The following is a 24,784-nucleotide window of genomic DNA, read 5'->3' on the forward strand; positions in this document are numbered from 1 at the left end:
CTGATAGAACACCCAGATCATTTTCAGGGGTATCATGGTCAACCCAGGGCTCTCCCATTCTATACTTGTGTCTTACAATTCTCTTTCCCCTCAGATGCAGGACTTTGCTATTTTCCATGTTGAACGTCATGTTTCTTTCAGTCTGCTCTTCAAGCCGGTCTAGATCTTTCAGATCCCCTCTTTCTCTCCTAAAGTGTTAGTCACTCCTCTTGGTTTTCTGTTATCTGCAAATCTAATAATCATCCTGTTAGCTCCATCCTGGTCATTAATAAAAATGTTGAACAGCACTGGGCCCAGGGGAGAGACCTCTGGCCCTTGACTCCAGGCTGAAGTGGAGCCATTCACAGCCACTCTTTAGGTATGGTCATCCAGCCAATTGTGAAACTGTCTAATAGTGGCATCACTTGGCCTTTTTTCCCCCATTCTGTTAATGAGGATATCATGAGTTTTAATCAGATGAAAGCATGGTATCTGTTGGGATGCAATACAGTTACTTAAATTCAACCAAGGGTGCCCTTGTAGCCAGAACTGACATCAAGGAGCTGAGTCCGGTTCTCACATAGGCTGGATCAAGAAAGATTGGCAAGGGTCTCCACTGCATGCAAACAAGTACGGCATGTCTAGCCTGTGGCATTATTTTTTATCTGTGCCCGGAGAAGTGAGAGAGAACCAATGTCTGCCTGCCATTTGCCTTTTCTTTTAGTGCTGAAGACCCAGGCCCAGGCAGTGTTTGAGATTAGCTGCATTAGATGTCGCACAGAAATGTGGAGAGTAGGGCGTCTCAGGTATTAACTTAATTCATCTCTTGACTTGATGTAGGGGCACTGGGAATCTCCTGGGTCAAATACTACTGCCAGTATGAAAAGGAAACAAAGATGTTAAGAATGACACCCATGGAGCAGAAACCAGGAGCGAAACAAGTAAGTAGCTTCTTGGATCAATTACTCTGTGCTCCTCGTGGTGTGAAACCAGGTAGAACTTCAACGCCACTTCTGTAGCCCTTATCTAACGCTGAGCTAAAACTGCAACTTGTGGGTTCTCCCCTCCTCTGTAGCTTTCTGATCTCCAGTCCAGATGTTCTTGTTTCTTTTTTGTTTCTAATCTTCACAAGGGTTGTAACTAATTTTAGAGTTTCTAGAGGGAAAGACCATGCAGGCTGGTGATGATGAGAGCTAAAAGACACTAGTTTGGGGAAACTTGTTCTTAACAGAATGAAAGTTCTTTGACATGTCAGGTTTGCACTGTGTCATTCACCAGGCCATCAGAAGAATAACAAGCAGGACAATTGGTCTTCTAACCTGCAGGATCAGTATCAACTATTTGGGTGAGAAAAAGCCTTAAATGTTCCTCCCAAGTCTTCTATCCAGGATTCTCAAGTGATGACAGTGTCTTGGATCATGCAAACCCCTTTATCTCACTGAACTTTAGCTGCAGTGAAGCTTCTTTTATGTTGCCTCCAAAATTCTCTTTTATCAAGCAAAAAGTTCCGTTATAGACTTTTTCTCAGTGTGGCATCTCTTAAAGGAGCACTATTTCTGTTATTAAGTGTCCTTTACTACGTTAATGTAGGCAAAATTTTGCTGTATCTAACCCAAGGCCTGTCTCTACATGCGATTCCCCATTGCCATCTTCCTCAATTGGGTTTGGAAAAATCTTTCTACTGGAACAACAGGAAGGTTATTTTCCCCTTGGTTACATTACCAGCAGGGGAGGGAAGGAAGGAAGTTCGTAAACATTTTCTTCTTCTGCCAAAGAGGATTCTAATATTCTACTTCTTCTTTAGGAAGTTTGACCATTTCCTTTGGATTTCTCTGAATTGTTTTCCAACTGATGCTGTTGTTGGCGTGGTCGAGACAGTGTGGCTGCTGATTTTCTTTCCAATGTTCTGAAACCTCCCTGGCTGCCCTGCTTCTCTGTTTGAGAGGGTCCCATGTAGGAAGTTCCCTTCTGATGTCTTTCCGTCAGATTTAACTGGAAGTGTGGCAGGCCAGGAACACTGCAGACCATGACAAACATTGCCACTACAGAAAGCAGGACGTTGGCCACCACCTAACTCAATGTGGTGGTGTCTTTGTCAACTTCCTCTTCTCTTTTGAAAGAAATTTTGAAAGCAAATTCTCATCAAATTGAATGAGACCCACTTAAAGAAATGCAAAGAGATGAGCACGTTGTATGGGAGGAAAGATTTAATTCTCTCTACGTTGGGCTGTCAACAGAACTGCATCCCAGATAGCGGCTAAGCTTTTCTTACTCATTCATTCATTCCATTTATTTAACTGCCCATCTTGCAAATGCAACTCTGGATGGCCTGAAGACATTCTAAGCCAATTCATAATAAACGAAGCCTGTCAGCAGGTTCACCCAGCTTCTGGCCCCAGGTCCAAGGGAACATCCAGGTCTTCAAGGACTTATGAAATGCCCGCAGGATCGAGCCAAGCGAATCTCAAAATGTACCACAAGGCAGGCGCTGCAACAGAAGACATGCTTCTTGGGTCCTGCCAGATGGCATTGTTGAATAAACAAGACCAGAAGACGCCCAGCACGCCAGATTATAAAACGCCTCCCCTAGGCTGCCATGAGAGGCTTTGCTTTAAGCTTAATTGCTGCTAGATGTTAACCTTTAGGTATAAGTAAAAAACTGGATCCATGCAGGGCACTAAGGGATGGGTTACTGAACTGTGATTTTTTGAATAAGGCGGCACAGTGAATTGGGTTCTCATGGCAGACTAAGCCTGTTTGTACCCCCCGAGACAGCACTGTGGAAATGCGGCAACAAAATGACAGACTTCCAGCATGGCATGTTTTGGGGGTCGGGTTGAGAGAACCTGAAGGGTGGGAGTGCTAATAGTTTGCTTTGTAGAGGCCTCCAATTCCTGTTCCCTCCATTATCCCTCCAGAAAGCTAAACAAGGGCCCGAAGGTTTCAGCCAAGGCTGTTGCAGCTTTCCAGAAGGTTGGGAAGCTGATTTGCATCCCTGACTTCTCCCAGGTTGTCCACCCTGTCCCGTGTTGGTTTACAAAGCAGAAGGTCTAGGAATGTGTAGCACAGAAAACCAAAATATATTATGATTCACTGCATCCAGCCATGGTATATATGAGAAGATGAAGGGTCCTCACCCTTTTTCCGAGGGAGGTCCCCCTCTTGTCACGTGACTGTCCAAAAGAAGCTAGAAATAACCCTATTGCTCTCTTGTTGACTGTTCTGGGAAAGCTCTCTTGGCTGGTTTGGTCCACTAGATGTCTCTAGCAAGCCTAGGGAATGAGGGAATCGGTACTGACATCAGGCTTCTGGAAGAGGGGAGTAGTCCAGTTCTTACACACTGGTGGCTCCATAGAATGATAAATGGATTTGTGGGAATTCCCCATGGTGAATAAAGCTGGTGAACACCTCCCAGTTGGAGCGAGGGTGCCAGGTATCTGTTTAGAATCAGCTGGGTTCTTCATTCCATTCCATATCCCCCTTGCACAGGCAAAGCCCAAGCTTCATCTGCTGGCTTGTCCAGGCAGAGCAGGACCAAGTCCTGGCAGCTGTTTAGCTTTGCAGGTGTGAGGCATCAATCCTCACGGGGCTTTTGCTTGTGTATGCGAAGTCGGATTGCTGATGGAAAAGCGACTCCCGGGCCCAGCCCTCCAGTGTGGAAGGATGGTGTTCTACAAGTTGGCAGCTGTGAGTGAACCCATGGCTCAGCCAGAAGAAGCCATAGGCCTCCCAATTCATGTCACAGTCCCCCAGCGCACATTCAGGAAGGGAGAAGGAAAAGCGTAGCCATGGGCCGCAAGGAAGCACCTTGGGCAGTTCTCCCTCTCATGTGATTCTTCACCTCTTACCTCCTCCTCACCGTGGGATCTTGGTGCATTTTACCTCCTGTACTCCCATCTTGCATATCTCTGCTCCTAGGATTGGGGCTTCTAGAAGGGGAGGAGGCAAGGAGTTGTTAGGGGATTCTCTGTTATTTAGTCTACCCACCACCATCATTTCCAGAGCCCAGAGCCACCTAACCACCCCTCCTCCCATTCTGTCCCATCCATGTCTTCCTTTCCCCTCTTGCTTACAATTTTGCAGGTCCACTTGCTATTGGCCATGCCTCAAAAAAAAAAAAAAAAACCCTGAAAAAGCTCACTGTAACTGCAGAACAACCGTCATAGCCCAGCAGCCGAAGAAGCAAAGGCTGGCTGCTGCTCTGAGCTTCCTCCTCCCTCCTCCGTCTGTGTAAATTGCCGCCCCTCCCCAAAAGCTGCTGCATTTTGTCCCCCTTTGCAACCTGCCTCCTGCAGTTGGGCTGGAGGGGGGGCTTTCTCAGAGCACCCCCAGAATTTACCAGGCCTCCCAGCACCCCAACACAGCCAGTTACTAGAGGGTCCCTGGCAGTCTCCACTCCGAGGGCAAGGCAGAGCTCAAGCCAGCCGCAGGGCCAGGGCCCGCACAAGATCCTGCAGTGACAGGAGGGCGCCTGGGCACCGGCCCTCAGGCGGAGTTCTGCTGAAAAGTGCTAGGGTGGCCATATCTGCCAGGCTGCCCCTGCATAGGCCTTTGCTCTGCAAGTGTCCTGTAACCAGGGAACGCTGGTTCCTGCTCTTGCCCTCTGGTTTGCCAAGAGGAACCTTGAGATTAGACCACTTTCAGCTTGTACTGATTGGAGGGCTGGCTATTACTCTTGACCCAGACTTCTTGAAATGCCACCTCAACTGTGGTTGTTGTTTCTTTTAAACATAATATGTGGGTTCTCTTCTCTCAGGCTACCACTGTACATTTGATCCTGAAGTCCTGCGTGCGAAGGAAGACTGACTCTATAGACAAAAGGTTTTGTTTTGACATTGAGACAGTGGAAAGGTGAGCTAAACCTTTGCCAGCTTCAGACACAATGGTGGCACTGAAATAATGTTTGACAGCTTTTCTTCTGAAGATTTTGCAGATAAAAAGAAATAGTCATGAAAAGGCGGAAGCTTTTCCTTCCATTCGGATGACTGGGCATGTCGCTCTGTTGGGAGAATTGAAGGGGCTGTAAAGACCCTCCCCCCACTCAGTGCACGAATGCAAAGTAAAGCTTCCTTGACCAACATCTCTCCCGTCTCTGCTGGAACAAGTTCAGTGAATGGAAGGCTGTAATCTCTCAGGGTCATTGCTGAACTGCTCTTACTGTTCAAAAGTGTTTTTCTAACATTCAATCAAATGAGAGTTTTGGTGCTTTCTACCTGCAGTGATGTTGAAGAATTCCAAGAGAAAGCAGCTAAATTTTGATGAGCCCAAGAAACTTTCCCAGGATTCCACCACCACCCGCTCTGCTCAGATATAATATTAATGTGCACTTCTGATCCCATTGAGGGGTAGTTGGCATCTGTTGGCATCCAGATTGGATGCTGGTTAAGAATCCAGAGCTGCCTGGTGAAGTCATGGCCCGTGTTGGTGATGTGAGATTTGACTTAATAAAATGTGCTTAAAGAAAAAGGGGAGATTGTTGCTCAGGAAAAATGGGTTAAATAATTTAGAGAGAAAAGTTTAGAAATACTTTCATACATTTGATGGATTTCTTTGAATAGTATAAAAATTAATATAAGTTTCAGTTTTGGACTGGGCTAAAATACAAGTCTGGCACTTAAGACGTTTTCTTGATCAAGCCAATGATGACTCCATTTGATCTGTTTCACTTGGTCTCTGTTTCCTTTTGCAGCTGGGCAACTTCCAGATCTGTAGATTTCAGCACCCAAAGTTTCCCAGCCACCATGGCCATTGCTGATAATTTTTAATTTTTTTTTATCCCGCCTTTCTTATTTTTATAAATAACTCAAGGTGGCAAACATTTGTAATACTCCTTCCTCCTCCTATTTTCCCCACAACAACAACCCTGTGAGGTGGGTTGGGCTGAGAGAGAGGGCCTGGCCCAAAGTCGCCCAGCCGGCTTTCATGCCCAAGGCGGGACGAGAACTCACCCTCTCCTGCCTTCTAGCCTGGAGCCTTCACCACTAGCTCTTTGGAAGATACATCCACCTATCTAGAAGTTGTCTGATGTGAAAAACACCGATCTAATATAACGAGAGAAAAATCGTTGCTCAGATTGAAAAAATACTTATCTTCAATTTCTAAAAATTGAAGCCTTAATATACCAATGAACTCCCCCTTCAAGAAACCTGCCTTCTTTTCTCAGCATGAGAAGTCTAGAGCCTCCCTCAGATTCTTCTGTTTTATTTTGGGAGTTGTAAGAAAAAAGAAAAGCTAAATTTGAGTTTGCTGCTAATTTTTCTTTCTCGTCCCCCTTGCTGAATTTTCCACAGATCTGGTCCCATCACTTTACAAGCTCCCTCTGAAGCCAACCGACGGCTCTGGATGGAGGCCATGGATGGGAAAGAGCCGGTACGTCTTCCAGGACAGGCTCCTGGCGGGGCCGATGAAGCTTTAGGAGGCCGAAAGAAAAGCAAGGCTGTGGGTGGCTCTTTTTCTTCTTTAGAGAGTGGGACTTCAAGGAAGGACTTTGGATTAGCCAAGTCTCCACAGAAAGTGCTTTAGCTAATGTTTTAAAAATAAGTATACCTTGGAATAGTTAAAAGTCTCTGAATGGGGTCTTGGAAGTAATTTTCAATCTGGAGGTGTAATCCAGTGCATGTCTACTCAGAAGTAAGCCCTTACGAATGAAGCTGGACTGTTAGTAAAGTGGGGTGTGGTCACCAGAACAGCTGGGCTCCATAGGACCCATGTCACCATCAGATGGCATTCATGGACCTCCCACCCCCAAATTAAAAAAAAACATTAGTTGTTGAGATCTTGTAAGATCTGAATGTCCTGGCAATTTTTAACATTTTGTTTTTTAGTCTTTGTATTATTATATCAGATTCCTGGAATTACTTCTGACCTCTAGGGAAAAGGTATAGCGCGACTTCCAGCTGAACTTGTTAGGACCGTTAGAAAAAGAAACCTGGCCCAGAAAGTCCCCTCCTTTATTCTCTGTTGCTTCTCAGCCTCCAATATTCAGCCTGTCAGGTCTAAGTGTCGCTGCTCAAACTATCCTTTGAATGTCCCACCATCACAGCTTAGCCACAGGCCTGATCTTTGTCTCCTGCTTCACCCAAATATCTGCGGTTCTTCCATTCCTGTACACACTTACTTGGGGCACTTCCAGACCTGTCTGTGACTGATTTGCTTTCCTTCCTGCAACTTCAATCAGAAAACTTATCACTACCTCCTTCCTAGGATGTACTGCCTGTAGAAAGCACCCAAGATTGAAAATATTTATTAAGAATCTCAACCTACAATTAAAAATGATGTTAAGTTAGATGTTTTGTCTCCAGTGTTGGGCAGGAAGGGTGGAGCAGCTGAAGGTTTCTGCCAAAACCAAATTAAAACTTTGCAGGATAATAATAAATGTTTGGAGTTTCAGCAAGAACAGAGAAGGTTTGTCTGTTTGTCTTTAGCCCCCTAAGCAGACTCCTTGCTCAGTCAAGATTTAGTTCAAGAAGGCCTTCTGCTTTTATTCCAGCAGACACTGTCCAATTTTGGTTGGTTTCTACATCATCTAAGGAGCCACCTGTTTGCTGAGGCATTTGCAGGGTCTGATGTGTCAATCACTCTGGTTTGGTCATTGTTCTCATGGTGGGGTTTGAGTGTTTGAACTTGATGGCTTTAGTCATTGGTGTTTATTATATCTGTTTTGTTTTTGGACTCTTGATGGAAAGTGGACTAAAATTCATATCTAATAAATAAGTTGAAACATGCTGGGAATGGAAGCTTCTTCATTTTTGTTCATTATGTTGATCAGCTGCATAATAAACAAGAGTAGATAATGATTTCTGAATTAGTAGCGTCTTAGTGGATTGCAATAAACTGCAACATTTATTACCAGTGTGTTAAAACACGTTTTAAAAGTATGTTGTGGCTTCTGATAAGCAAGTCCTCTGCAGATTTATTCCTGAACATAGTTTGCTAGGGTTGCTTCCCTAAAATAGGATGCTTTTCCTGTGATTTTTCAGATACGTTTTCTTGCATCTCTTTGTGAAAATTATTTCTGGATTTGGTTAGATTCCTTGGAATAATGGAATATATCCTCAGAGACTCCAAACTTTGGCACATAAAGTGTGCCTAGTGGTGGAGGTGAGAAGCCAGGCTTACAACGGGATCCGGGGAGTTTCTGGGCGGTGAAGAAGAAAGGTGCCATTGTCCTACACCATGTGTCAGAGTCTGCACACTCATTCCTTTTCCTGACCTGGCAGGAAAACAGGTGGCGGGAGAGGGAAATGAGAGGGCCCTATGCCAGCACCCAGGACCCAGCTGGATACTCTTCCCCACCATTTAAGAGAAGGCTGTGGCTTGTCTACAGTCTCTTGTTAGGCGCAGTGGATTCCAGAGATAGCAACTGTGGTAGAACATTTTGGGGAAAGAAAGGGACAGTCCTGTCCCCTCCCTCTGTTGGATCTTCTTTTCCTGATGCTTGGAAAGCTCTGTGTGGTGGGGTGTGTGTGCGTGTGTGCGCGTGTGTGCTGAATAGCAAGCTGAAGGTGGAAAGAAGAAACAGGCAAGTGAAGCAACCAGGGCGACCTGAGGTGCCTCCAGAGAACATCCTGTCCAGAGCCCCTACAAACCTGGCAGTGGGGCCACAGGTCGACCTCTCCCTTTGCCCCCAGTGCTCACGGGAGGGGCCCTGAGAGATTATTTCTGAGGGTGTCCCAGGATTTTCTCTATTTAGAGTCTTCACGAAAGTTGCTCATGGTGGGTTTTGTTAGTGTGGATTGATACCTTACTCACCATCCATCCCAAAAATTATTTTTTCCTGTTGCAGTTTTGTGTCCTCCAGATGTTTTGGACTATAGAAGAGGGAGAAGGCCCAGGAAAAGGGAAGCATGGGGGTGGGCCTGGGGATCCTTCAGTGTCTGATCCTCCTGTTGAACCGAGGGATGGTGGATGCCTTTGAATCTCAGAAGACTTTGCTCCCTGGGAATGATGAGAAGCAGCAGCCCCACCCACAGAACAGGAGAAGATGCCTTTGCTTTTACTATGGAGTATACTGTTTTTAGCAAATAATAATAATAATAATAATAATAATAATAATAATAATAATAATAATAATAATAATAATAAAAAAACAGCATTAGTTCAGGGAGCCTTTTTGTCCAGCTTAAGGATTTTAAGTGTCTTTCATTGTAATGTACAGCCTCCCAAAGACTTTGCAAAGATTGAAACTAATCCATGTGCTTATTTTAAAATGATGTTATCTCTTGTCTCTCTCCCCTCCCACCCCCACCCCTGTTCCTTTTTGCCTGTCATGCTTTTTACTGACCATTTGGTTTTGCTTTACCCCACCCCACCCCGCCCCTTTCACTGTTTAGATCTACCACAGTCCCATCACCAAGCAGGAAGAAAGTGAGTATGTCCTGTGGCTTTTTCCAGCATTCTGGATTCCAGAGTGAGTCATTCTGTTTCAGAGAGAGCCCACCGCTGCCGCCTGCTGGCTGCTGGTGGCATGTCCTTCCCACATGTTGTAGCCCTTTTTGTAGTCGTGTACTTTAAAATAGGAATGATCAGGGACCCTGCGAATATCAGGAAGTTTAGAAAGAAGTGCAAGAAGAGTATGCTACATGCATCGACAACGCACCTCTTTTTTTTAAAATGGCTTGCATTTGCTTTGGGAAGTAGAGGCAGTCCCCGGGTTAAGAATGCCTGGTTTACGGATGACCGATAGTTAAGAACAGAGCCTATTGTAGCAAAATTTGAGTTAAATACCCAGTGATTCAAGTCAAATACACAATGGTTTGAGTTTATTACACAATACTATTGATACAGTATTATACAATAATAACTGTTCTGGTTTACATACAAATTCGACTTAAGGACAGACCTTGGGAACGGTACTCATTCTTAAACTGGGGACTACCTGTATATTCCTTTCATGTTCTTCAGTAGAGCTCTGACTTCGGTGTCGGGTCACTTTCTCTTTGAATAGGCTTCCAGAGTCTATCCAACTGCCGGCCAGTTCACAGACTTGGATTTCTGAAAGGGTAAAGCCATCTTGCACCATCCCCAAGTCTTAGCTACTAATTTCTTGGGGTTTTCTTCAATAGCTTGATAGCTTTTTGATCAGAACTGTCCAATTCCCCCCTGGGTTAGACTTGCTGATATTTCTTGAAGGCTTCAGTCATTACTTGGCTGCAGGGCAGCCTCAGAAAAGGGAACAGCAGCAATTGCCCAATTTTTTCTTTTTAACCTGCAGATTCAAACCCAGCCTTTCTCAGTCCCAGAAAACCATTTTGCACCAGCACATTTCCCTTTCTGCACAGATGTGACCTGGAGTAGTAAAATTGAAGAAGGTGCTTAGAGTATAGCATGGATGTGTCTACTTCACATCCATGCATCACATGTGGGATCCCATCACATGTGGGATCTTTTGATTGGAAATGTCCATTAGAGCCACCAAATGAGGGCTGGAAAAATCTAGATAACCACTAGAGGGCACAAGAAAGCTTTTTGCTGCACTCTAGAGTGATCATCTAGAGCAGGGTTCCTCAACCTTGGCGACTGGAAGATGTGTGGACTTCAACTCCCAGAATTCCCCAGCCAGAAGTCCACACATCTTCCAGTCGCCAAGGTTGAAGAACCCTGATCTAGAGCATTTCAGCCCCGGTCTGTTAACTGTATCATCTGACATCAATAATATCCTCTTAGGAATATTTTAATTTAACATGTACATTCCTGCATGTTATACACTGATACCAATGTACATGTTCAGTGTTCTTAAAGCTGTACTCCAGTGAGGATGGAGCTCTATGTAAACAAATAAGTGTTACTATGTAGTAATACATGTAGTAATACATGTAGCATGCTTTCCCAACTTTTCAGTCTTCTACCCCCATAATCCCCAGTCAACATAGTTAAGGAATTATGGGAACTGGAGTGGACAACACCAAGTCAGAAAAGGCTGATACAATACGGTTGTACCTTAAATCTCATCAAAGAGGTCAAAATATAGTCCAAACTTCCTTACCATTGTCTTGAATTTGGATCACTTCTTATCCCACCACATTTGAAGAGGAGGGTTGGTTTTGAAATTTCTAAAAGTCATTTCGTGTATGGAATCTGGAATCAGATACTGTGTCCTGGCACGGAGGAAACCACCAAGTCTTAGAACGAGTCAGGCTCTTGGCTCAGCGTGTTTTGTATTGCTTACTCTGACTGGCAGCAGTTCTTCAAAGTCCTGGCAGATTTGGGCCTGGGCATACCTGGAGATGGGCAGGACCAAACCTGGGGCACCTTGCCATCTGACCCCACCTTGTCCGGGCTTCATGCCTCATTTGACACCAGAGCTGCTCCTTCTTACCGATGCTGCAGTTCGCCCTCGTTTGGTAAGAACTGAGGCCTTTCTTGCCTGTACATGCAGGCAGTTGCTGGCTGGATAAAAGGAGCATCATTTATTCAAGGGATGGAAAGTAAACATGTTCTTCCTTGCTTTTCTGGAAATTGCCTTGAGACAATTTTGTCTGCCTTTTTGTTCCCAACAGTGGAACTGAATGAGATTGGCTTCAGATTTGTCCGGAAGTGCATCAATGCAGTAGAGACGAATGGTAAGTATAGCACGCAACCTCTGAGATAAATTTTCACTGGCCCGTTTTAGCTAACCAGAGCAAGATATTGGAATCCAGCCTGGGGCATGTTATGCCATGGAGCTCTGTTGCTAAAACTCTCTGGCAGGGCACTCCTGGCCTTGGATTGCAGTCCTTAAAAGATGGAGCGTTCCCAGTCCGTCTGACAGCCTTCTGGCTGCTGCTTTCCAAAGTGGAAGTGAGGGAGAAATAACCCTGGGACTTCTTTAGCTTCTTTCTGCCACCAATCAGCTAGCTGCCCTACGTTCCCCGGCATCGTCCTGTTGCAGACATGGCGGAAGGCTGCAAGGAGGTTCGGCGTCCTTTGGGTCGCAACGTCCTCCTGGCCTGCTCTCCCCATGTTGTTCTGACTGGGGCTTTTGGTGGCCAGGCTCTGTTTTCCGGAAGGCCAGCGATGGAGCCGGAGGGAAGGGAGTGGTACGGGTCTGAAGTTATAATGTTGTGCTCCCAAAGACAGAGCTCTTTCTCAGACAGAAACTTTACTTAGGTCATCGACCAATAAAAATACATTCAGTAAAGCAAACAAAGCAAAGTTAACCCCTTTGCTCACAACGTAGCAAACTTTTGCTACTTTTAGAGAGAGAGATTTATCCTGATTGTCTAACAAATAATGCCAATAAAAATTATCAGAATGCCCCAGGTGTCTGTCTGTCTGAGCTCTTTTTCTCATTTGGGTGGATGGGATCTGAGGAGTTCTTTGGTTCTAGCACAGCGTTGCAGAGTTTGTAGGTTACACCCTAACGTATCCTAAACATTATTCTTAAAGCACTAATAAAGCCAACATGTCAATAGTGAGGTGCAGTTGGTGGAAACACACATTTTTGTTACCCCTTGTAAAGAGCAGTTGAAAAGATGGCATGCAATTTTAGAAGTATTAAAATAAACTAAATCTTTGTTACCTGCTATAAAGGAAAGTAGAAAACTGTTGTAAAGATGACATTTTGTACAATTTCAGAAGTACTGTGGGGGTGAGAGGGAATTAGATATATTTCTGAATTGCTCAAGGAAAAAGTCAGCATACTCCAGAATGAAACAATAAAAAAATAGAGTAGAGAAGGATGGGCTGGTCTTCTGTCTCTGGCTTTAAGAAGGCACATCGTAAAAGTGCCACAGAAATAAATGGGGCCTGTTCAGCTCAGTTCTTCAGACAACACTCAAAATCCCAGACGGTATAGTGTTGCTGGCAGAAATCTTAAACAATTGGCCAACAGTGGAACAAAGTTAAGGCAGTATCAGTTTGCTTTAGATGTTATCGTTTTTTTCTTTGAGTATCCTCATAAATTCTTTGGCTGGAATATTCTGGGCAGCATACATTGTGTTTGGTGTGGCCATGCAGGTTTCACGACTGAGCGTGGCAGTGTGTACGCATGCCTAGACAGGTCTGGATTAGTGTCACCGGCCATGAAGGAAAGACGCTCCTGCAAGACTCTCCTTGTGCAGAATTCTCGGGGGGTTTGTGGCTCTTAAAACTCTTAAAAAGGGGGCTGTCGCCTCTCCTTTGCACCAACTTCAGACAGTAGCAGTGTGCAGGGAAAGAGATGTTGCAGACTGTTCTAGAAGTGGTGGAAGCGATTTTTCCTAGAGCAGGATGGAGGCCGGAGATGGCCCTTACTCGGCCTTCTTAACAGAGCTTTCATACCTGTGTGAGTTCACGCTGCATTTTTGCAGGCAATTTACTCCAAAGCAAGTAAGCCGACTTTGAGAATTACTATGTTCTAATAAATTTTAAAGAGGACTGTGGTCTCTGGATTGCTTTCCATCCTAAATTATTATTCCAGAGTTTGTTACAAAGTGCCTTCCCATGCTACTGCTGTGGGAACATTTGAAAAATGGTTTTCCCCTCTAATGATGGCATAAAGGTGGCACTAATGAGCTTCCTCAAATCCTAATAAAGATCTTTGTTTCGCTAGAATTAATTGTTTGAATGGCTTGTTTTTTCCTTCCCATTCAGGAATCACAACTGAAGGGGTCTATCGAACCGTTGGGAGCAATATTCAAGTCCAGAAGCTCTTGAATGCCTTCTTTGGTAAGAAACAGGTCTTAATCAGTAGCTGTCAAAAAGAAATTTAGCAGAGGGTGAAGGAACCAACTAAATACAACTCAGCCTAGACTGCAACATGGTTGTACTTTGGTAATTCATTCTGAAATCTGCCTTAGCATTTCACTTCTTTCTCTTTTTAATTTACTGAACAATCTGTGAATATGGATGATAGGAATATTTTTTTTAAAAAAAAACTGGGGATCAAATTAATATAATGGTATAGTAGAATGGCTTCTATTAGCACACTCCGTGCTAGGCTGAGAAGGAGGAGGAGAGAGGGAGGATAGACTGGTTGTTTTCTACTCATATGCCACTTGAGGCCATGCAGGTTGAGATTTTTGGGTGTTCCAGCCCCACAGCATTTGGCAATGTTGGGGAGGGCTTCTGATGCATGACAGAACCCAGGCCTTCAAGAGTTTCCTCTCTGCAACAGTTTGATGGTCAGAGACATTAATGGAAGTGGTGCTGTGCAATTTAGTGATGATTGTATGGCAAAATTATCAATGGGATATAATTCAATATCTGCAGGACACATTCTGTCTCTCTTGAACAGGCTCACAGACTCAGGGCAAGAATCAGTTTCAATAGAAGAGAATCTCTGTAGCTCAGGGTCGAACTGTGGAGTCCTTGGTGCTCTCTGAGCTTGGTGGTTTGCTTGCAGACATTTCATTACCCATCATCATCATCAGTGTTCCCTGGTTGGGTAATGAAATGTCTGCAAGCAAACCACCAAGCTCAAGAGAGCACCAAGGGATTCCAAAGGACCAATTTGGCACAACATTGGAAAAGTGAAACTTCGCCAACGTTGCAAGAATGGGAAACCAAAATGGGGGAATATGCAGCAATGGCAAAACTGACTGTATATATTCATAACAGAAGTTTAACCAAATTTAAGCAGGAATTGCTCCCTCACATATAAGAGAATACACAGCAAGGCCAGTGTAGGCATTGGGAATAAGGTTTTTAGGAAAGGAGTTAAGAGACTAATTAAAAATAACAGATGAAACTAAGCAGTTATAAGCAATAATCTTCAGCATTTCCTGTTCAATTGGTTAGCAGTTGGGGTAAAATGGAAGAGAAGAATATGTTTTTGAAATTTCTTCTTCACAATGGTTTTATTATGCTTCTTTATCTTGCTTTTTCTATCTTTATTTTTTTTAAATTTTTATTCTTGTGTGATTTCTTATTAAGCTTATGGAATAACTAAAAAAAGAATAGGTTCACAAACTGGCAAGGATGATTGGGATCACTGTGTGGGTGATTTATATTTGGGAGTTACTTGGGGAAGAAAAAGGAAGGGCTATTTGGTATGAAGCTTATCATGGCAGCCCCCTTGTGGGCTCTCAGCAGTGACAGATCAAATGTCTGAACAGGGCTAGTGCGAGCACATTAGAGGACAAGGTTGAAATTCACAGTGATTTGTGTATAGTAACTGGGAGCACAAGGCATTCTCAGTTTACCAAACTGTCAGCTTTTGCAAAAGATCCCAAATCCCCAGAGTTAAAAAAAAAAAAAAAAAAGAGGTTCCTCTGCAGGTGTCCCCCAATGGCTTAAGTTGCAGAGGGAGAGAGACCAGGGCTGTATTTACTATTCTGCCATCCCTGTATCCCTACCCATGTTGAAGCTCTCCGTGTCTGCACTGGTGAATTAGGTTCCACATAAAAGAGTGAAGTTTTGTGGTTGTAAAAAATATATTGATTAGCTTGGAATTTTGCAGAAGGGTGATGGAAAGTCTGAAGTATTGAAGTAAAACCAAACCTTCCAACTTTCCACTCATTTGAGTTACTGAGCTACGGTCTTGAAATCTCCCTGTTATTTGCTAGTATAACCAGAACAATTTGCCAAAGGGAAATAAATCTCAAGGGTTCAGGTCTCCTTTTTTCAGACTGAATATGGACATTTACTATCTGGGCCAGAGAAATAGAAATATGAGCGCAGAAAGGGAAATAAAAAAGTTTTGTAGAGGAGAGTTTAGTAAAGATTAAATTGCTGAAAATCTGACGGTTGATTTGACAAGTATATAAATTTGAAAAATTGCAGCTGGCAATCACAAGCAGCTGGCTTGGAAAAATTGCAGCTGGCTTGGAGGAAAGGGGAGAAAGTCAGATCTCTGAGGTCAAGGGGAAGAAGTAAAAACCAGCAAAATGGTAAAAGGCTGCAGACAGTTGGGCAGGCCACAAAAGCCTTAAAACTGAGGAGAGGAAAGAAAAAAGATAGATTTTCCTCCTGAGTTAAAAAGGAAGGGATGAGGCTGAAGGAGAGAGGAGAAAGGTCAGGGTCAAGTGTCTCCTCTCAGAGATTAGCAGTCATTAAAGTCAGAGACTAGTAAATTATAGGTCCTTCAATAAAGAAAAATGAATAATTTGAAAGTAGGTTCAATTGTAAGAATTCCAGGAGGGGAAAATAGAGACACGGTGTACATTCCAGAGAGGGAATGGCTTCAAATACATTGGAAGCTCATTAAATGAAAGGATTATATGAAACTGGTAAAAAACCCCACAAAAAGTTAACCAAGCACATTATGTGCCATTTGAATGCTCTCTCTGCCCTTAGGAAAGATAGGAATCTTGGGAAAGAGCCAGTGGGGATATTCGGATTCAGGTTCAAATCCCTTCTGCGGAAGAGGTCCCTGGATGACCATGAGCTGGCTCGGCTTTGCTCTGCCTGCCTCCCACCCAGAAGTTGGGACTTCTGCTTCCTTAATTCCTTTGCCAGGGAATTCATGGCCAGGATTGTTTTCAGAATAAAGTAATTTAATTTAGGTGGAATATAAAAATAATGCATAAAGGTGATGATAAGGAAAAAGATTGTGTTGGTTTTGGTCTTACAGCTGAAGCTGTCTTCATAATTTCAGTTGGGGGGAATATAAAGGGGGCAAACGATCTCATATTCCAGGGTCCCTGATAGATACTTGTAATGGCTTGAGTCTGTCTGGGTCATCGAGAGGACAGGCTGGAACAAAGCATCTTCACTAGCTCCCTGCATCCCTAGGATGTGAGTCAGCACTGCCTCAAAACACTTGGCCCCCTTGAGCATCTTCACCCAACCTTTAGGCAGCCTAGAAGCCAGCTGTCAAAAGCAAGTTGCTATTAAGTCATCCTGCCCCCAGATGGAATATGCTGCCCTATTGTTCGCATTCGAAAGTTTTATAAAACGTCATAGCATTTCCCAACTGATGTCCCACACTGCAACAGCACATGTTCTTTTCCCTCTCTTGGAACCAATGTGATCACAGACCCTCCCCTCAAGCAGCATGGCAGACTTCACAGGGTAGCCCGACCTCACGAGACAAGTGTCTTCCAACGTGATCCTATCAGGGTTTGGCTCACGATGAGCTGTTTCTCCAGTCTCTCTTGGGAATTAATAAGATGTAGGCGACATTTCTAGCCCTCTGATCATCCTCAGGATTCTTGTTGCCAGGTCTGGCATCCTCAGTTTTATTCATTCCATTTCCCTACCCTCATCAAGGTAATTTTGAATTTTATTTCAGTCATCTAAGGCAGTGGTTCTCAAACATTTTGGTCTCAGGACCCTTTTACGTTCTTAAAAATGACTGAGGACCCCAAAGAGCTTTGGTTTATGTGGGTTATATCTATCAATATTTACTGTATTAGAAACTAAAACTGAGAAAATTTAAAAATATTTATTTATTTGACTTCATGAACCCCCTGAAAGCCTCTTGGGGACCCCCAGAGATCCTCAGACCACACTTTGAGAACTGCTGATCTAGGGTTTTAGTTTCCTACCCAGTTTTGTATCATTCAAAAATGATTGAAAGGGCAAATTTGATAAACTTTCCTTTGATTTCATCCAACTGATTAATCAAAATGTTGAAGCATACAGAATCCATAACTGAACTTTGTGGCACCGTGCATAAATTCACCCCACATTGATGAGAAACCATTGATAAGCAGTGTCTGATTATGTATTTTGATCAGCCATGTATCCACTTAATTGTCATGCTTAAATGATTTGCTAACCAGAATGTCTTGGGTATTTTATTAGATGTTTTTTTCTGAAATCAAGATAATCTATAGCATTCTTGCAATTTATTGAGAAATAAATCAAAACAATGGAAGAAGATAGGATGAGGATCGTTCCAGATAAATCCATACTGACTTTTGGAAAGCACTGCACTGTTTCCAGTGTGCTTATGGATCAATCATTGTATGATCTGCTCTAGAATCTTCCCCAGTATTGATTCTGGACTGATTAGTACTTCCCTAATTTCTTCCTTTTCCCTCTTTGAAGTTAGGAACAACAGTAGTCGATCACAGGGCAAAGATTCAGTCATTTTTTTTAATAGTTTCCACATCTTCTTTGAATATTGGTTTGGCTTGGTTGCTCAGTTTGCCCGTGCTCCAGATATTAAAAGTTTCTCTGCATAACTGAAAAAGTGAACAGCGACGGGTCACAAATGTTGGATAGCCTCAAATCCCATTCATTTGCAGAGCACCAGCAACAAACTGCTTTCATGACTAAGGGCTTACATTGAATACCCCAGTGGGAATTTGAAGCTGTAGCTGGGGGGGGGGGGAAGCGGTATTTCTTTCTGCTAAACCAGATCTCTTAATCTCTTCTTGCCACAGAAATGTTGTACTTGCCTTGGTAATCTAAACATAAGAAACATGAGTTGTCCAAATGTTCTGCTCTTCCCTTGGCAGATTTTCTGCCTCCTGGAAAGAGAGATTTTTCAGAGGGTAGTTTAGAATAATGAGATGATAAAAGAAAGCAGAATTAACCACAGAGTTTTGTGTTTTTGCGTTCTTCAGAGCAGCATTTCCAAAACTGGAGATCTACACTACAACTCCCAAAATTCTGCCTCAGCATAAGCAGGTGTGGTCATTATCTGAAAGGAGCACGTTGGAAGAGCAGTATCAGAAGCTAACTCCAAAACCCTGAGCCCAATACGTGGCCTAGAACTGTGCATCATTGTTAGGATAGGCAGGTACCCCCATGGTCCTGTCTTGTAAGGCTTTATCCATTGGAGGACCATTAGCAGGTCCATAGACGTTGCATCCAGACATGGTTACATTTAGATTGCACTGATATCAACATTTGCGTTTAGCCTGTTCCATAGGACGACGTTTCTCACCCTCAGCAACCTTAAGATCTCTGGACTTCAACTCCCAGAATTAAAGTTGCTGAGCTTGAGAAACACTGCTGTAGGACTTAAATGCCAGTAGTTAAATCTCTACCCAGTTCACAGGGTTGAATATAAATAAATAATAAACAATTAGGAGAAATTATCCTAATTTTAGCGTAACATCTAGAATTGTAATTTACTGCTCTCCCTCTCTTAGTTTTTAAATAAGCCACTGGCTCTATTTAACATTGTTATATATATTGAACGTTATGTTTGTGTATAAAGTAGAATTATGACTGTGTAATGCTTTTATCTGCCTTTTCTCGTGTTGATTTTGCAAAAGTGTTTCTCTGTCTCACTACAGCTAAATTTTAGGTATACCTTCACAAATAGTGACTCTAGCTAATCTTTTCCCACTCCTTTCCTTCTTAAGATCCTAAGTGTCCTGGGGATGTGGATTTCCAAAACAGCGACTGGGACATCAAGACTATTACCAGCTCCTTGAAGTTCTACCTGAGGTGACGTTCAGACTTTGCTGGGCTTGCAAAATAATTGCCGGCGTTTCTTGAATAGCATCATAGACCAATCTCATGTCCTGGGTGGATGATGCTCTTGCACCCTGTCAGAGAGCTGCCTAGTTAGCCAGTGAGCTCTGTGTGCACAGCTGTGTACCAGAGTTCTGCCTAAAATCAGCAAATGTTTGGCCTTCGGTCTACAAAACTAATTGCCCGGCCACCCCTTCTTCCTGCAAGAAGATGCGCTGTCGTGACCCAGCAGCACAAGGGCAGGGGTAGCTCGATCTTGTGTTGCAACTGCCATTTTGCAATTCTCCCAGCCCCCTTTGCAAAGGGGGAGGGGATGGGGAGCTATTCCTTCCTGCCACACTTCCTTTCCCCCCCCCAAGATGGAGCAAAATAAAATTAAATTTTAAAAATCTACCATGGTGTGATTGGGGCTGAGCCTTCATAGGAAGATTCTGGGAAGTATGTGCGTCTTTACTTAGCTCCACCCCTTGATGGTCATTTTGCACTGCTCGCCCCGTGTGGCTGTGGAAGGGTGGGGCAAAAACTGAAAGCCATGGCAGTGAAGCTCTTGCTAGGTCGCTGTCTCAGTCCCAGATAGATAAGAGGTAGTTAAACGCACAGTTCTACAGTTGCTAAGCACGTCAGCGGACTGCAAGATGAGCCAGTACCTCAGTCCTTGACCAGGTCAGTGACTACTCACAGGGGCAGTGATCAGCAAAGGAAAACTCGCACGCTCTGGGCATGCAATGTGAGCGGACAGTGGACTGGTGGAACCAAGGCAAAGTTGAGGAAATACAGGAGGTGCTGCGTGGTTAATGGCCTGGGGATGAGGCGGTATAAATTGGTACAAGATGAGCAAATTCTCTCCCCTGTCATTTGTCAAACCAGTAGAAAATGCTTCTATCAACTTTTAAACAGGATGTTGATTTAAAAAAGTGTGTAAGGCATCATATCCCAGGCATCATGGGGAATGATTGCATAAAGGGTACCAAACGAGCAATCTTGGCGCAACAAATTGAGACATTAAGTGCTTTCCCCCCAACCACAGAATTCTTCCCAATGTAGAACGGAGCTCGGTTGTTGCTCGCTTTGGCAGCGTGGTTGCTTCTCTTTTCAGGAACCTCTCTGAACCCGTCATGACATACAAACTTCACAAAGAATTGGTCTCGGCTGCCAGTAAGTCTCTAAGGGGGACAGGGGAGGCTGTTTTGGAGGGTTTCCTGAATTTGTTGTTTGTGGTCTGTTTTCCTGATGGTGTGAAAAATGCATTTCTGGAATGTTAGATCTTTGTCAGATGCGGTGAACGAACGTCGTGCTGCTCCTCTCTTCGATAATACCAGGAGATACGGGCTCACAAAAAGCAGCAACAGCCTTTCCCATTAATGGCTGAGCTGATACCAAATGCCAAACCAGGATTTTCAAGCCATAGTCTGGTACAAGTGGGTGTAAAGCTAAGCCATAATGGTTGGGTTAATATATCACACGGACCAAAATAAACCATCTACTTCATAGCTTAATGTGATGCATGAATTTTCTAGTCGTGTCTCTTTTTTAGTATTAATAGGGTTTACAGTTTGGCACCAGCCGAGACCCCAGGGCAGGGGAGGAAGGGTAGCGGTTGTCATCCGGGACTCTCTGCTGGCCTTCAAGGGTGCTGCTCCACAAGTAGCCAGTTGTGAGACCCTGTTCCTGAAGTTGGGCTCTTGAGAACAGGTAGGGTTGTTGCTGCTGTACCAGCCTCCCTGCTGCGTGGCAACCTCCCTGCCTGAGCTGCTGGAGGCTGTTGCAGGGCTAGCGGTGGAGTTCCCCACACTTATGGTTCTGGGGGACTTCAATCTGCCATCCCTGGGGCGTGCCTCAAAGATGGCTCGGGCGTTCATGGCCACCCTGGCGGCCAGGGGCCTGTCCCAGATTATTCGCGACTCGATTCAGGACAGTGGTCTTGCACCGGACTTGGTTTTCTTGTCAGAGCAGTGGCAATGTGATCTGAAGGGGGAATTACATCTGTCCCCCGTCATGGTCTGATCGTGCCCTGGTAGCCTTGAGATTCTCCTATGCTACCCACCTCCGCAGGGAGGCAGGACCCATTCGATTGGTCCGCCCCCGGAGACTGATGGACCCAGTGGGATTCCAGAGGGAGCTGGGGACTACACCCAAGGATCTGCTGCACGGTCCAGCAGAGGCCCTGGCCACCACCTGGAATAGGAATGTGGCCGAGGCCTTGGACAAGATCGCGCCCATGCGACCTCTCTTGACCCATCGAGCCCGATGCTTCCTGTGGTTTATGGAGGAGTTGAGGGTCTTGAAAAGGATTAAGAGACGTCTAGAGTGCTGCTGGAGGAAAACAAGGACCGAATCTGACTGAACACAGGTTAGAGCCGCTATTAAGGCCTACCTTGTGGCAGTAAGAGTGGTGAAATATCAACATTTCTCCGCTCTTATTGCATCTGCAGAATGCCACCCAGCGGCCCTGTTTAAGATCACTCGATCTCTTCTGGGAAAGGTGGGCCCAGTGACCCACGTACAGGGCCGCGCAAAGGAGTTTTCTGGGCATCTGGCGAATAAAATCGCTCGGATACATTCCCAGTTGCATACCAAGTGTGTAGCATGGCCTGTGGAGATGCCCGGGGTACATACTTGCCCTGTTATCTGGGAACAGTTTGGGAAGTGGACAGGGTCCTCCAGGCTGTAAACGCCACCACCTGTCAATTAGATCCATGCCCCTCCTGGCTGGTTAAAGCAGTTCGGGGGGTGACGTGTGGGTGGGTCCAGGCGATGGTGAATTCATCCTTGAGAGAGGGAGTGTTTCCAGCGGCCTTTAAAGATTCTTGTAAATGGGTTGTAGCTAATAACCTTGCTGGATTGATTCTGTATGGTCTCCTGGAGTTCCTTGGGCTAGGCCTGACAAGAATCTTCCCAGAATGAAAACCAGTTCCCAAGCTCAGTCAGTTTACACCGATGGAATTTCTTAGGGAGGTGCCAGTTTCCTCCGCTTATCTCTTCCTCGCTCCTCTGGAGATGAGAGCACATTCTTTACTCCCCTCCCACCATTCCAGTCCATCACAGCACTGGTGCACTCCCTCCTCAAGAAACCATCACTGGATCCCACCGTACTGGACAATTTTCGTCCAGTCTCCCACCCTTCCTTTTTAGGGAAAGTCGTTGAGAAGGTGGGGTGTTGCAGCTCCAGAGGATCCTGGATGAAACGGATTATCTGGACCCTTTTCAGCCGGGTTTCAGGCCCAGATTTGGGACTAAAACAGCATTGGTTGCACTTTTGGATGATCTCCGGTGGGAGCAGGATGGGGGTGGTGCATCCATCCTTGTTCTTCTTGACCTCTCAGCAGCTTTCGATACCATCAATCATGGTATCGTTTTGGGTCAGCTCGGAGAGTTGAGGGTGGGTGGCACAGTTTTGTGCTGGTTCACCTCCTTCCTCCAGGGCTGGTCCCAATTGGTGTTGATAGGGAGCAAGAGGTCCAGCCCACCGTCCCTACTCTGTGGGGTGCCGCAGGGTTCGGTTCTCCGCTCTCCGCTCCTTTTCAACATCTACATGAAACCACTGGGCGAGATCATCCGTCATCATGGGATGAGGTATCATCGGTATGCTGATGATACGCAGCTATACATCTCCATCCCTGGTGAAGTAAGTGATGCCGTGGCCACCCTTTCGTGGTGCCTGGATGGGGAACAACAGGCTTCAGCTGAACCCTGGTAAGACAGAGTGGTTATGGGTTGGAGGATCCTCTGTATCTGGAAGTTTACCATCTTTGGTTCTGGATGGGGTCACACTACCCCAGACAGACCCGGTGCGTAATCTGGGGGTCCTCCTGGACTCACGACTCCTGCTTAAAGAGCAGGTGGCAGTTGTGGCCAGGAGGGCCTTTGCACAACTTCGTGTTGTGCGCCAGTTATGCCCTTTCCTGGATTGGGAGTCCCTCCAGTCAGTCACTCATGCCCTGGTCATCTCCATATAGACTATTGCAAAGTGGTCTACATGGGGCTACCTTTGAAAAGTATCCAGAAGCTTCAGCTGGTTCAAAATGCAGTCGCATGGGCAATTTTAGGTGCCCCAAAGATGGCACATGTTACACCGTTGCTGTGCGAGCTGCATTGGGTCCCAGTTTGCTTCCGGGTCCAATTCAAGGTGTTGGTTATCACCTTCAAAGCCCTGCATGGCATGGGACCAGGTTACCTGAGGGACCATCTCACCCCCATTATATCCACCTGTCCCACCTGGTCAGGCAGGGAAGGTATGCTGTGGACCCCGTCGATGAAAGAAAGTCGACTGGCGGGGTCCAGAAAGAGACCCTTCTGTGCCGTGGCCCCCGCCCTATGGAATGCCCTCCCCCCAGAGGTGAGGCAGCCCCCAACTCTCTTGTCCTTCCAGGAAGCAGTCAAGGCCTGGCTCTGCCAGCTGGCATGGCGAGAAAAGGGGCAACCAACCCTGGGGGTGGCTGGCACCTTGAAGATGCTCCCATATATTAACATCTTATTTATCGCCAGCATCTTGGAAGATACTATTATTTATGTCTGTGTTTGGTTTTACTGTATTTTTATACTGTTTTTATTGTATTTTAATTAATATTTATTTGTTGTTTTATTGTAAACCACCCGGAGTCACTTCCTCATGAGATGGGCAGTGTCTAAATTTGAAATATAAATAAATAAAATAAATAAATAAGTACAAGTAGAATCTTTCCTATAAAGAAGAATTAACTGAGTCCTTTCAATTTTACATGGAGCACATCCTCCCCACCCCAACCCCAGCATTGCTGTGCGGTTTTGTTGCTGTTGATGCTGCATCGCGGTTAAGCATAAAGAACTCACGATTTGAAGTGAGTTTCTGATCCTGAAGCAAGGGAACAACTGATTTGGTTTAAACTATAAGTAAACTAAGTGCCTAGCCTCACTTTACCATTAACGAAATTGCTTTTCTTTGGCTCTCCTCTCCCTTTAGCTATTTCTTTGTGTCTTGCCTCTCTTCAAAATGGTGCTCAAGGCAGTGACAAAAATGAAATAGAAACACATATAATAAAACCTTAAAATGGAACCCTACAATAGCAGCGTAGGTTAAATAGTGGTGAAATCAGTAAAAACAGTGGGCAATAATCAGTTTCAGAATATTGATGAGAGAACTAACAAGCCAAAATCGGGAGGTCCCCAGAGAGGGAACTTGCAGAGCCAGACTGCTGTCTCCAAAAACATGTTTTTTTTGCTACGTCTTCCCCTCCTCACTGAAACCACAGGCAGATTTCTCTCGGGTGAGAGTTTCTGAACTCTAAATATCATTTCCCACCATTGTAAGGGGAGGGTCTGATGGGTTTCTGTCTAAATTAATTCACCTTTTCATTGCTACCTGGTAGAAGCTGTGGTAATGCCATAAGTATCATGACATCGTTGCGCAAATGCAGCAGATGGCATAACGTGCGTCATTTGCACAGTGACACAGGATGTGTGCCATCATTCTCTCCAACGCTGACACGCTTGACTACTTTGCTGACATCTCCTACTCTGCCCCTTCTTGCATTCTGTCTGGAAATAAACAGCCAGA

The 24,784-nt window shown here is 44.8% G+C and overlaps 1 protein-coding gene across 5 annotated transcripts in view; it reads left to right on the top strand.

Annotated features, from left to right (window-relative positions):
- The window catches only part of OPHN1 (oligophrenin 1), a 113,441-nt gene that overhangs the window by 59,756 nt on the left and 28,901 nt on the right, over window positions 1–24,784 (top strand). For all 5 annotated transcript variants that reach the window (XR_015793612.1, XM_088129248.1, XM_007436284.3 and 2 more), the window contains exons 9-16: window positions 820–920; window positions 4,736–4,830; window positions 6,270–6,348; window positions 9,312–9,345; window positions 11,478–11,540; window positions 13,531–13,605; window positions 19,140–19,224; window positions 20,348–20,406. Coding sequence is in view for 4 of the 5 variants with exons in the window: in XM_088129248.1 (XP_087985374.1) it covers window positions 820–920; window positions 4,736–4,830; window positions 6,270–6,348; window positions 9,312–9,345; window positions 11,478–11,540; window positions 13,531–13,605; window positions 19,140–19,224; window positions 20,348–20,406 (591 nt within the window). In the remaining variant the exon portion in view is untranslated. The remainder of the gene's footprint in view (window positions 1–819; window positions 921–4,735; window positions 4,831–6,269; window positions 6,349–9,311; window positions 9,346–11,477; window positions 11,541–13,530; window positions 13,606–19,139; window positions 19,225–20,347; window positions 20,407–24,784) is intronic.

This window comes from Python bivittatus, unplaced genomic scaffold (assembly GCF_059951505.1).
Source record: "Python bivittatus isolate LINGU-HERP-01145 unplaced genomic scaffold, Pbiv_v1 ctg000790_np1212, whole genome shotgun sequence".
Classification (NCBI taxonomy): domain Eukaryota; kingdom Metazoa; phylum Chordata; class Lepidosauria; order Squamata; family Pythonidae; genus Python; species Python bivittatus.